This window comes from Lentinula edodes (assembly GCF_021015755.1).
Source record: "Lentinula edodes strain Le(Bin) 0899 ss11 chromosome Unknown C8R40scaffold_33, whole genome shotgun sequence".
Lineage (NCBI taxonomy): Eukaryota > Fungi > Basidiomycota > Agaricomycetes > Agaricales > Omphalotaceae > Lentinula > Lentinula edodes.
In genome coordinates, this window is record NW_025764339.1 from 130,449 (window position 1) to 142,005 (window position 11,557).

General features: G+C 45.8%; 5 protein-coding genes and 1 non-coding gene across 6 annotated transcripts; 4 read left to right on the forward strand and 2 right to left on the reverse strand.

The window, feature by feature from the left end:
• Positions 1 to 112: 112 nt before the first annotated feature.
• On the reverse strand, positions 113 to 2,841 carry C8R40DRAFT_1118440 (CTP synthase N-terminus-domain-containing protein). The gene is made up of 10 exons (XM_046228692.1): positions 2,698 to 2,841; positions 2,534 to 2,641; positions 2,346 to 2,482; positions 2,265 to 2,297; positions 2,113 to 2,214; positions 1,609 to 2,063; positions 1,422 to 1,554; positions 1,282 to 1,370; positions 762 to 1,222; positions 113 to 681 (listed from the first exon to the last, which is right to left on the reverse strand). The coding sequence occupies exons 1-10, from the start codon at positions 2,756 to 2,758 to the stop codon at positions 422 to 424; spliced, it is 1,839 nt and encodes a 612-aa protein (XP_046083224.1). The 5' UTR covers positions 2,759 to 2,841; the 3' UTR covers positions 113 to 421.
• Positions 2,842 to 2,982: 141 nt separating this feature from the next.
• On the forward strand, positions 2,983 to 4,450 carry C8R40DRAFT_1173863 (uncharacterized protein; the record flags this gene model as incomplete). The annotated part of the gene is made up of 8 exons (XM_046232082.1): positions 2,983 to 3,111; positions 3,161 to 3,256; positions 3,306 to 3,330; positions 3,386 to 3,430; positions 3,486 to 3,560; positions 3,617 to 3,696; positions 3,745 to 4,262; positions 4,315 to 4,450. The coding sequence occupies 8 exons, from the start codon at positions 2,983 to 2,985 to the stop codon at positions 4,448 to 4,450; spliced, it is 1,104 nt and encodes a 367-aa protein (XP_046083225.1).
• A 970-nt stretch (positions 4,451 to 5,420) lies between these two features.
• C8R40DRAFT_1118469 (uncharacterized protein) lies at positions 5,421 to 7,315 on the forward strand. The gene is made up of 4 exons (XM_046228693.1): positions 5,421 to 5,650; positions 5,706 to 6,570; positions 6,625 to 7,243; positions 7,293 to 7,315. Exons 2-3 carry the CDS (start codon positions 5,790 to 5,792, stop codon positions 7,005 to 7,007), a joined length of 1,164 nt encoding a protein of 387 aa, XP_046083226.1. The 5' UTR covers positions 5,421 to 5,650; positions 5,706 to 5,789; the 3' UTR covers positions 7,008 to 7,243; positions 7,293 to 7,315.
• A 706-nt stretch (positions 7,316 to 8,021) lies between these two features.
• On the forward strand, positions 8,022 to 9,449 carry C8R40DRAFT_1173865 (uncharacterized protein; the record flags this gene model as incomplete). Its single annotated transcript, XM_046232083.1, has 8 exons — positions 8,022 to 8,118; positions 8,184 to 8,226; positions 8,284 to 8,476; positions 8,530 to 8,635; positions 8,696 to 8,867; positions 8,934 to 9,033; positions 9,100 to 9,183; positions 9,246 to 9,449. The coding sequence occupies 8 exons, from the start codon at positions 8,022 to 8,024 to the stop codon at positions 9,447 to 9,449; spliced, it is 999 nt and encodes a 332-aa protein (XP_046083227.1).
• A 104-nt stretch (positions 9,450 to 9,553) lies between these two features.
• C8R40DRAFT_t185 lies at positions 9,554 to 9,636 on the forward strand. The gene has a single exon. It is a non-coding gene; the product is annotated as a tRNA-Ala (tRNA).
• Positions 9,637 to 9,842: 206 nt separating this feature from the next.
• Positions 9,843 to 10,587, reverse strand: C8R40DRAFT_1118487 (uncharacterized protein). The gene is made up of 2 exons (XM_046228694.1): positions 10,042 to 10,587; positions 9,843 to 9,971 (listed from the first exon to the last, which is right to left on the reverse strand). Exon 1 carries the CDS (start codon positions 10,391 to 10,393, stop codon positions 10,091 to 10,093), a length of 303 nt encoding a protein of 100 aa, XP_046083228.1. The 5' UTR covers positions 10,394 to 10,587; the 3' UTR covers positions 9,843 to 9,971; positions 10,042 to 10,090.
• Between the last annotated feature and the right edge of the window lie 970 nt (positions 10,588 to 11,557).

An 11,557-nucleotide genomic window follows, 5' to 3' on the forward strand; every position in this document is an offset into this window, starting at 1 on the left:
TGATGTTGCGCAGATAGAATTACACGGTTCCATGAATGTGATTTTACGGGCATACTTAATGCAGTCTCTGAGTCAGTCGGATCGATGAGATGGAAGACACCTTGCGGGAACAGGCGGGAACGCATTATTCGGATTACGTAAGATCAAAGATACAAGGGTGGGCTATGTTCTACAAGTGAGGGGATACTGTTCTACAAGCGCGGGGATACATACTACAGATACAGATAGAATATAAGCGGCAGAATAGAATGTGACAGAATGCGAGCAAGATATGTTTAAATTTCGACAGTGCATGATGGGTCATGGCAAAGTGAGGTCTGGATAGACTTTATTACACACACGACGAACGAATGAAAGAACGTATGAAGAGGGAATATCACAAAAAAAAAAGAAAACGTTTAGTGTTATTAGGACTCGAAAATCATATCGCAGACGCGTTCCCATTGACGAGAACATGGTCTTTGCCATATGCAACCGGGTGTCCGTTCCTCAGTTCAGCCTCGCTAACCATCGCGTCTTCCGGGTGTGGGGGAGTATAATTCCTTAGCTGATTCTCAATCTGTTCTTGTAACACACCGGGGCCCGAGGCGGCAGCGACGAACCCGAGGAACGGGGGGGAAGGGTTGAGGGGACGGGTACAGAACTCTGGATGAGCTTGTAGACCCATGAAGAAGGGATGATCTGAACAGAGTGAAAGCAAAGAACGATTCAGAAGAAACCGAAAAGCGCGAAAAAGATCGAAAAGGGAGTTAGACACGCACCACGCAGCTCTAGCACTTGCATTCGCTCGCCCTTCTCATCTTTGCCTACGAATGGCAGTCCACTTGCAGTCAATCTTTCTACCCAATCAGGATTAACTTCGTATCTATGACGATGCCGCTCCCAAATTTTTTCTGCACCCCCATAAAGCTTCCTCGCCTTCGACCACGTTTCCGTGCCTTCTTGGAAGACCGTTGGCCTCAATCCCAAGCGCATCGTCCCACCCATGTGTGTTTTGGATATCTCTGGCATAAAAACAATTGCAGGACTTTTGCTTTCTTGGTCGAATTCCATAGATGTTGCATCAGATATGTTCAAGACGTTGCGAGACCATTCGATGACGGCGAGTTGAAAGCCGAGACAGATCCCTAGATAAGGTATCCCTTGTTCGCGAGCGTATTTTATGGCGAGGAGCATGCCTTCAGTCCCTCGATTACCAAACCCACCGGGCACAAGAATCCCTCTCAGAAGACGAAAAGCATGAGCTTCAGCTAGAAAGGTTCGACATAGAAGGGGCCTTACCTAGCACCTACGACTGCTCGCCATGCATCGTGATATCTAGCAGGTGCATTCTCTTGTACTTCCGGTTCTAAGTCGGACGATTCAACCCACTACAACGATGAGTTCAGAAGTGACTATGGAAATAGACAACCGAAACTTACTTGAACAGTTAGTTTCCGGTTCACTCGGAAAGCAGAATGCTCTAATGATTTTGTGACAGACATATAAGAATCTTTGAGATCGGTGTACTTTCCGACTAGGACAATGTGCACTGTGTCGAAGGCCCTCTCAGATCTGGAAACAAAGAATGAGTCATCGACGTAGACTGAACTCACACAAGTACCTCACAGAGAAGTCATGTTGCGCCAGCGGTTCGAGAGCGACACTCCTCCATCTGCCATTTCCTTAGTAACCCTGACGCTTTCTAGATTCAATCGTTTTGTGAGATATTCAACGATCCCCTGAGACCGTAAGAGTAACGGGACATGGTACACAGAGGAAACGTCATGAACACCAAAGACCTGCTCAGCAGCGACATGACAAAACATCGATATTTTGCTTTTCGTGTCTGGTCGGAGAGGCTGGGGAACGAGGAGACGGCACGCAATAAGGTCAGGAAGGAGACCCAACCCGCGCAGAGAATGGACAGTCGTCTGAGTAGGTTTTGTCTTTTGTTCGCCGTGCATGTCTGGAACAAGAGATACGTGGATCAGAGCGAAGTTTTCATGGCCGACGCGGAACTGGAATTGACGCATAGCCTCAACGAATGGCGCTGATTCAATGTCTCCTACCGTGCCGCCTAGCTATAGAAATCGTCGGCTTCGGACATGAGTGGGAGCCACAAAGACATACCTCAACTATGCAGATGTTAGGCTCCTCGCCCGTTTCATCTACTGGAATTTTAGATACACGTTCGATCCAATCTTGAATCTCATTCGTGACATGAGGGACAATCTGAAAAGATACTTGAACATAAGATAAAGATAAGATGAATAACCCCTCACCTGAACAGTTTTTCCTAGGTAATCTCCTTTGCGCTGTTTGAAAGATTAACATTGACCGGTTTTGACCCAAGCACGACTAACCTCTTTCTCTATGACTTCCTTGTAAATTTTTCCGGTAGTAATGTTGTTATCTCGTGACAGCGTGACGTTCAGGTATCGCTCGTAGTTTCCGAGGTCAAGGTCCACTTCTCCGCCGTCGTTCAGGACATATACTTCCCCTGTTACCGACAGTCAATTGAAGCGACTCAGCGAGGCCCTGGAAGCCTCACCATGCTCCTGCGGCCTCATGGTTCCCGCATCGATGTTCATGTAAGGATCGATTTTGATAGCGGTGACTTTTAAGCCAAGAGTCTTGAGTAGTAAACCCGTCGAAGAAGCTTTTGAAAACAGATTGTAGGTCGAGTAAGATCCATATCGAACATGATTCTCGTACCAATTACACCCTTGCCAATACCGCTCACCACACCGCCTGAGACGACAATGTATTTCGTCATTTTGTGCTTGATAGAATACGCAAAATTAGTCGAGAAGAACGCGTCGACGATGCAGCGCTGATCAAGTAGATGTCAAAAAAAATAATTAGCGCGCGCAAACCGACCTCACGTGTCTCCCCAATACTGTTCCGGCAAACGATTTCTTGCCGAGAACGGGCCGTTTGTTCTGCTTCTTCCCTCGAATAATTATTAGTATGCCGTCTTCTGGGTAGATTTCTCAAGCTATGTCAAATGCACCCACCCGTCTGACTTCCATTTCATCTCATCTCAGAACCAGTAAACCGAAAGTCGTTGTGTGCAGGGACCTTGGGCCGGATGTAATGCCTTTATTGACCAAGAGAGATGATATCGAGGTACTTCAAAAGCTCAAAAATGCTACTTATATTTGTTCATCATTCCTAGGTTGTTTTATGGACTGAGGATCGTGTCTCTGACCGACAATGGCTGCTGGAGAATGTAAAGGGCGCCGTTGGTATCGTCATAGTTTTCTCAGAACTAGTAAGTACAACCATCGATAAGAAAGACCTGACCCCTCACATCGTTTTAGGTCGACGCAGAACTTTTGGATGCTGGTAAGTCCCATGAAAAGCTCAGAATAATGCTGATTAGCGCCAAAACCATATATAGCTGGGCCCAATCTCAAAGTCGTGTCTACAATGTCAGTGGGCTACGGTAAATCAATCTTCAAGTTCTCGTTACATACGTCTTATTCAATAGTCCATCGCAGAACATATCCACGTACCAGAGCTTGCGAAACGAAATATTCGATTGGGCTACACACCCGACGTGCTTACCGATGCAGGTCAATTATTCTTCTTCTGACTGTTATCAAATATGTCACCTTATAAAGTGGTATAGTCGCCGATATATCGGTGATGCTTGCATTAATGGCCGGTCGAAACGCAAATGAAACTATGGGAATTGTGAGGGAAGGATTAGTACGCTTCGATACCTTCCTTCTCCCCACGCGCTAATTTTCAACATAGTGGCCGAAATTCATCTGGGCACCCTTCGCGCTATGTGGCCCTCAGCTCAGCACTTCTGGGGTTTCTCCCTCGCGTACGGTTGGTTTCCTCGGATTCGGTCGGATCTCACATGCCACCCTCGCGCGCTTGATTCCCTTTGGAGTAACTGATTGCATATACTCCTCTAACCCGAATTCGTCTACTTCACACAAGAAAGAACGCGACGAGAAGCTTCTCGGCCAACATCAGCCCCAGCTCAAGTCTTTACGAGCCGTCGATCTAGACACTCTTGGGCGAGAATCAGACGTGCTGTTTATTTTGGCTCCTGGGGGACCTTCAACACAACATCTCGTCAACGAAGACTTTCTTCGCAAGATGAAGAAGCATAGCGTGCTTGTAAATGCTGGAAGAGGAACTGTGGTTGACTCTGACGCATTAGCAAAGGCGCTAAGAGAAAAGTGGATCTGGGGCGCGGGCATTGACGTTGTCGAAGGTGAACCCAATGTCGGAAAGGATCATCCTTTACTTAAGGAACCGAGGTGAGGGTACATTCTCATGCAATGCTGAACGCTTATTTACAATGAGTTTTAGATGTAATATCCTTCCTCATATCGGAAGTGCCTCGTTTGAAACGCGATTGGCTATGGCTACTTTAGCTGTCGACAACTGTCTTGCAGGTATTACCGAACAGGAAATGCCTGCTGAATTAGATGTCAAAGCATTATGATTATACTTACACAAAGAGTCTTTTTTTGTGATCTCAATTGCGGTATGCTCAATACCGATATATTGAGGTGGTCGATAGTCACCATGTCGTAGATCACGGAAACCGATCCTGTTTTCTTTTTCATCTTCAGTCCCGCGACATGGTATCATGCGAAGATGAAGAGTCCTTCAAAAATTTGTCACATGGACTCATTTTCTTCTAACGCCGCTAACGATGTAGTGCCAAGTAAGTTCGGTGTTGGTACCAATGGGTTCATCGATATTGTAGCAATCCAGTGGGATGACAAGAATCGGAATGACTGGGAAATTGCTGGACACAGGGAAAGCAAGGGCTCGTAGAAGAACATCAACGAGGTCCGACTCTCCGAGGATACATTGAGTAGAATCTCATGTCTTCAAACCCGTTCTTACATATATATGCTCATCGTTTACGCTTCTTGAAAACGCTTACGAAGGATATGTATGGTTATCAGAATCCCGCTAGCCGATTGTCGTTTTGCCAATGAAAGTTGGCACAGACCGATAATTCAGTACTGTCTAATGATGCACTGTAGATGGCAAGTCTTTCTTACCGCAAATCTTCGATCCCCATGCTATTCATTATTGTCTCAATGCTGCAGTCGACCTAGTGCCGGTCAGTGGATACTTGGGGGTGACAGCAGAACTCGGCGAAAGAGGAGCTCAACCTACTCAGGTTACGGAAAATGATCTGGTTATAACCAGTTCATTTAATTATCTCAAATACTCAGAGCTTGGTGCTCCGAGTCGGTGTGCTGTTCACTTACCCTGTTTCTTCCCGTCTGCAAACCGAAGTCAACATCATATCACACACTAGTACTGATTAGCAGACAGATAGAGCTATTCCATACCAGAACTAGTCTCTCAACTCAAGGATCCTCTTGTTCCCTATACAGTCAATCGTCCCGATTCAAATTCCCTTGGACATCGCTTTTACTTGCTTCCCTCTTCATATAATTTGAATCTGGTCCCGCGTCTACAACGGAAAGGAGGTAGTTAGAACCATTTTCTCCGTTGAAGTTGTGCTCCCTACTCGTAATCTGTAAGTAATTATTTGTGGCGTCCATAATCACGTTCATAGTATACAGTAACACAACCGAGCATAAAAATCCTCGTGCTTTTCACTACTAGATTCTCGAACCTTCACCCCCTGCTTGAGGCTAATTGAGAGACCAATCGCTGTGTACGTTCCTGCTCATTGGTTCCCGGGAGCAGAACCTGATTATTTCGAACCTCAGATAATTAATCAGCCTGGTAACAAACGTCAAAAAACTCACCCCGACTCTACCTGTTCCCCGATAGTTTTTGTTACTTGCATTACTATGCTTCCCGCGGAAATTTTTGATACTATCGGAGACTTCCTTTACGACGATCGACATTCACTGCTGACCTGCGGCCTCTGTCGCCCTCTTCTACCTTCTACTCGCTATCATTTGTTCTCCGAATTGTCTGTTCAGCTTAGCGCCCAGCGGGTCACCTCTCTCACTAGGATTATCAAATCGACCCGTAACACCATCTCTCCTTACGTCCAACGCGTCGTGTTCAACGATTTGGCAAGATGGGTCTTCGTTGTCGGTGTTTCAGATATCGAGAGTGCCATCCGAAAAATGCCTAGAGTATTATCCATGTTGCCGGCCGCGAGGTGCGTGCGCATATCCAATACGGACTTCGAGCATGTCCCGCAGGAGGTTATTCGATGCCTCGTGTCATACTTGCATTCCTTCGTTAATCTAGAGTTGCACTCGTTGCATTTCTATCGATTCTCGGAATTTGCAGACTTAGTATGCTCGTTGCCCATGCTTGACCGGGTCGAGTTAAAACGACTCACTTGGACGCATAATGGACGAGGAGTCTCGAACTTGGGCCGTGTCTCCTCTCATGTCGAGTGGCATATTTTAGAGTTGAGACATGGAAAAAATCTGAGGGACTTGGCCGAATGGCTAGGAGCCCACAATCCTACTCCGATCATCCGGAGCTTCTACTACGATGCAACTTCTCAGTCGGAGGTGTACCACTTGCGCAACCTGTTACGAAGGATTGCTCCTTCCCTACGCTATCTGCAGGTCTCTTTTCCCGTGTTCGCTGACAACAGGAGTAAAAGCGGTCAGTGTTATTTCTTTGCATGATCCACACACAAAACGCTCACCGGTTCTTCAGATGCCCTACGTGACTTCATCGATCTCCAGGAATGCACCTCGCTGCGCTCGCTTCGGTATAAGCACATACTATTGATGCCCGACGACGCAGTGACTACAATGATCAGCCCATGGGTTTCGCAAATGTTGTCGCAAATACCGTCTGATTCTCTTGAAGATGTTGGCTTCGAGCTTATGCTCCCTAATTCGGGTGACGAAACGTGCTTGAAACAGTTGGACTGGAGCGGAATTTCTTCCGCCTTATCAAGAAAGGAATTCCGATACCTACGTTCCATTCAATTCAGCATGTCTGCTGGAACGGGCTTCAATTCCGCCTGTGCAACTAATTACATTCTCGATCGAATGCCCAGCTTCAAACACGCATTGAGGGTACAGATGGTTTGAATATTACTGCCCCCAAGCAGTGAACTGTTCGGCAGAAGTCTGTCAGGCCTACACGAATTCCGGCTTATTTTGCTAGTGCTGGTATCCAATAAACACCGTTGGCAATGGACACACGAGGATTTTGGTCCGAGAGAATAATCAGGGCGCCAGCGAGAAGTACACGGTCAATTCGTGAGGTCGGGCATAAAATTTAGGCCCAATAAAGCCAATGTAAGGTATAACTGCATACAGGAATGCCTGTAAACGAAAAGACAGTAGGAGAATGTGATAGAAAGATTGTACGAACTACCGGCTCTGTTCCTCACCCTTTACAGGAGACAAACGTGATAAAACTATCGAGCACTAAGACATCCGAATCCCTTTGTGCACTACTTAGGCACAAACCAATCGTGGTATGATACGAGTCGAAGGTCTGCAATTTGACATGAGTGCAACGAAGAAAAAATGGTTGACGCCAGTCCTTTATAAGTGACATGGCCACGTGGCTGTATGGTCTGTGCACAGCTGGTGACTGGCTGTGTCAGTGACCGGTTGACCCAGGGTTCCTCTGTCCTCCCTAATAGTAAGCCTTGTGGATATTTTATGTGATCTTCGTCTTCTTCGTATGACGTGACTGGCTGTTTGTCTAACAATTTATCCCTATACGATTTGAAGCGGGCCAACAAGAATACTAAAGTAATTATGATTCCAATGGGCTCCCTCCGGCTCTCTCAAAAGACAATGCTTCAATTCTGAACAATACTTACCTGGCAGAGAGCGGGTGCTGCTCAACTCTCCTGAGAAGTTGTGAACACCGAAGTCACGATGAAACGATCTCTGCCATGGAATGTATTTCAGCCTATCCCTGGGCCATCGCACCTTGGTTGGAAACGAACAACCCCGGTTGATTGATGCTGCCAGGCAGCTGAATAGTATTGACTATTTACACATTCATAAGAATGTGAGTTTTATTTCTATCTCTTCCTACATCTCTCTCTCCATAACTTGCTGGACTCGAAGTTGGCTGGTACCCTTATGTCTTTGAATGCTACTGAGTTGGCCGAGTTGGGAACCATTTTATTATTTCATACCAGTCATATCATCGGAATTTTGCCCGAGATGGTTATTTATGGTGAAATCCGGTTCAATCCCATCTGCTACGTACGAATTACTGATTTGGTCACGGTTTAATCGTAGGCATATATACTACACTCTTTACTATTTCAACCTACATCATGGTGTACGTTCCATCCTAATAGCTGACGTTCAAATTCTCGATCTAATGTCTTCTTCTCAGTCAACAAGGGCTTGATAGCTTCTCACGCAAACTTCTTCTCGGACTGACGACGTTCATGTATACTATCACTACCCTATATATGGCAGCCTCGATAGCCAACATAATCCAACTAATACAGACCTTATTCTTTGGCTTTTCGACACACAACATAATCAATAACTTCCCACTATTCAATGCGATCCTTCTCGTTAACGTGAGCTCTGTTTTCGGATAATACATGGCCCCATTAAACTCATCAGACATTAGTACGGTCTTGCAGACGGTGTAGTAGTATGGCGTGCATGGGCACTTTGTCGGAGTGACCATCGTATCGCAATAGATGCTTGCGTTTTCTTCCTCTGTTGTGTGTTCCGTAAGTTTATGCTCCGAGAAAATGTCTCAAGCTACCGTTAATGTTCTTCGTATCATCCAGTGAGCGAGATAAGCACGATCGTTATCAGGATTATATTAGGTTGCACTTCACCCTCGAACCAGAGTGCCCTTGCCTCCCTCGAACGAGCTATCAACATAACACAAGTCTCGAATCTGGGTTTGTCATTAATAACAAACCTGATAGCCACAGGGACCGTTTCATCTAAAGCTTGGTGCGCGGTTTTGTATAATGATTTTCTGAATCTGCTTTCGAACTGAATGGCTCTGGCTCGGTGCAGGTGTCTTCGGAAGATGTTCGTATCGGGATCGCGGCCACATAAGGCCGGAAAAGTTCTGGTACTCATTGTGGAATCTGGGATCATCTATTCCATTTCGCTAGTAGGTGCTTAACCTTGGGATCAACCAAGTTTCAAACTTGATACTTACAATTCCTTCTTCGCTCAGATGGCTATCCTCGTCGCAACAGTCATTCCATTACCACTAGGAACGCTGGGAGAATTGTGCGCTCCTGTGAATCTCCAATTTGCTGTAAGTATACTACCTAAAGTTATACCTGTGTCTTTGGAGTGCGAGGCTCACCAGAATTTTAGGGAATATACCCATTGATCGTGCTTATCGTCCTCAACAAAAGTCGAACATTAGATAGTGCTGTAACTGTCTTTCACAATGATCACACTGATCGGCCTGTAGCTAGTTTCACAACTGTAGTGGATACAGAGTCATGGGGATCAGACACTGTGGTCACCGAGTTGGGATTAGCTTTGACCAGGAATGTATCCTTGGTAGATAGATAGATATTCGCCCAGAGTGGTATCCACAGAACAGTTGGTGCACCAATCTGGCACCGACTCTGCATGTTCTACCTCAAACAGCATCCTGAAGGTTAACCTTAAACATAGGGCACATGGTGTAGTTGGTTATCACATCCGCTTAGCACTATGAGCTTGCGGGGGGTGCTGGGTTCAATTCCCAGTGTGTCCAATTAATTTTTTTCTCTTCCATTTCCTCTTTGCATTTCATTTTTTGCTCATGTACGTATACTTTCCAAACGCAACTATGAGATGTGCAATGCATTATACTTGGGGCATTGCTTCACTCCACCCACTTGCTTCTTTTGCCTGTGTTAACTTAGTGTAGCAAGCAAAAAAAAAGAAACCTTCATGGTTCTGAATTGGCCTAAACTGGTCTAGTGATCTATTGAGAATGAGCAAGAACCCTTAATAACAGCCAATCAGATTGGAGATCTTCCGTTTTTTTTTCACAAAACAAACATATGTCTTTCAAGTTTGCTATCTAGGGTATTGAATATCCTTCCCCTGTAACATCAATAATGCATTTTCAGTCCAGTCTTGATTGTTATGGCACTGTGGAAAATTGACCACTCACCACTTGCACTAGACAACGTCTCCTACATGCTCCTTAGTCCTGTGCTAAATTACACACTGAGCACACAATTCGCACTAGCATCAATAGCACATGCCGCCCCCGTACTCTCTGCATCTCCAGCATAACATGCCGGACAAAATATGCTCACAGCTTCACCATTTATCACACATACATCCTGGCATACAGCAGGTCCTCCACCGGACGAGACAGGTGCACATCTTCCAGTGCAGCCGGAGGATGATATGCAGGCATTAGAGGCATCGCAAGTGTCTGTGGTCTGACGAGCGACAAGGAGAGAGCCAGAGGCGAGCGAGAAAATTGCAGTGATGAGGATGAGTTTGATACTCTGCATTGATAAGCTTCGGTAGTAGCGGTACTGGTGTTGTTGCGCTTGAACACCCTTCTTATACGTCGACGGCTCAATGACCGACCGGCTAATTCTCTATCTTATCGAGTACAAAGGCCACTAGAGGCCAATGTATTTGAGTTACGAGTATATGTGCTCTTCCCGTCATTCAGCACAACTCCGGTTCTTCATCTTACCATCTGTAGCCAAGGATACAGTGAACATCAATGCAACAACTATGTAGGACTTGGTATTTCTCCACTGGACATGGGGGTGGCTTACATACCCAATTGACATTAGCATTCATCGCGCTTTATACGGACAAGGATCACTAAGTGTGACACTCCCTACCGGAGGATAAACTGTACAGTGATGATGTGAGCAAAAATATACACACATCTCAGGCTCATATGCAGTGCCCACTTCATGATTCTGGTAACTAGGGCTTGCCAGCGCGGAGTCCATGCTTTGAAAAACGAATCGGGAATGAAGACGTACGTGTACAACTGTGATTACTGCATTTTCTTGGGGAGAATTTCACAAAGCTCTGCATGCGTTGTACCAGTGGTTGGAAGGGAACCTGCAGGTAGCAGAAAAGACAAGATACAAGATAAGTCGGTCCATGCCTAATAAGGCAATAAGGCACTACGCCGATAATATCCTTTCGTACACATATAGAGGGAAATGTATCCTGTAATAACCCAATGTCAGTCAATGATTTCGTATAGTTTGCGGGGAAAACGACGTTCCGCGAGGCGGGGCACAGACAAATACTGGTTTGAAAAGGAAATCCAAAACCAATATGTAGCAGGCCGTAGACGTCGAATCCAGTACACAAGGAGTGCAAGGGTGTGAAGGAGATGAACCCAAACATACCAAGCGTGAGCTAAATAAAAAAGGGAATGGTGGGTGGGGCCAAAAAACGAATGTAATGATAAGAGAAGAACGAGTGAATTCTTGTATATTGAGATGGATGCGACGCGCACACAAGTTTGGTAACCACTAATCGCTGCCGGGCCGTCCGAACTAGTCTTTCTTTAAAATGATAAAACTCCTATACTCCCATTGCCTTCAAATCTAACACTTACGCTAACCGGAGCAAGCTCTCGTAGCTTCAGCTAGCAATTCGGGAGTGGCTGTGTAGAGAATGACCTGTGTAGAGCGTCTTTT

Excerpts from the sequence above, each read along its gene's own strand:
- C8R40DRAFT_1118469 (XM_046228693.1), top strand. The coding sequence starts at position 5,790 with ATGCTTCCCGCGGAAATTTTTGATACTATCGGAGACTTCCTTTACGAC. Across the intron at positions 6,571-6,624 it reads TGACAACAGGAGTAAAAGCG|ATGCCCTACGTGACTTCATC; the intron begins GTCAGTGTTATT and ends CCGGTTCTTCAG.
- C8R40DRAFT_1118487 (XM_046228694.1), bottom strand. The coding sequence starts at position 10,393 with ATGCAGAGTATCAAACTCATCCTCATCACTGCAATTTTCTCGCTCGCC.
- C8R40DRAFT_1118440 (XM_046228692.1), bottom strand. The coding sequence starts at position 2,758 with ATGACGAAATACATTGTCGTCTCAGGCGGTGTGGTGAGCGGTATTGGC. Across the intron at positions 2,483-2,533 it reads CATGAGGCCGCAGGAGCATG|GGGAAGTATATGTCCTGAAC; the intron begins GTGAGGCTTCCA and ends TGTCGGTAACAG. Across the intron at positions 1,555-1,608 it reads TGGCGCAACATGACTTCTCT|ATCTGAGAGGGCCTTCGACA; the intron begins GTGAGGTACTTG and ends CTTTGTTTCCAG.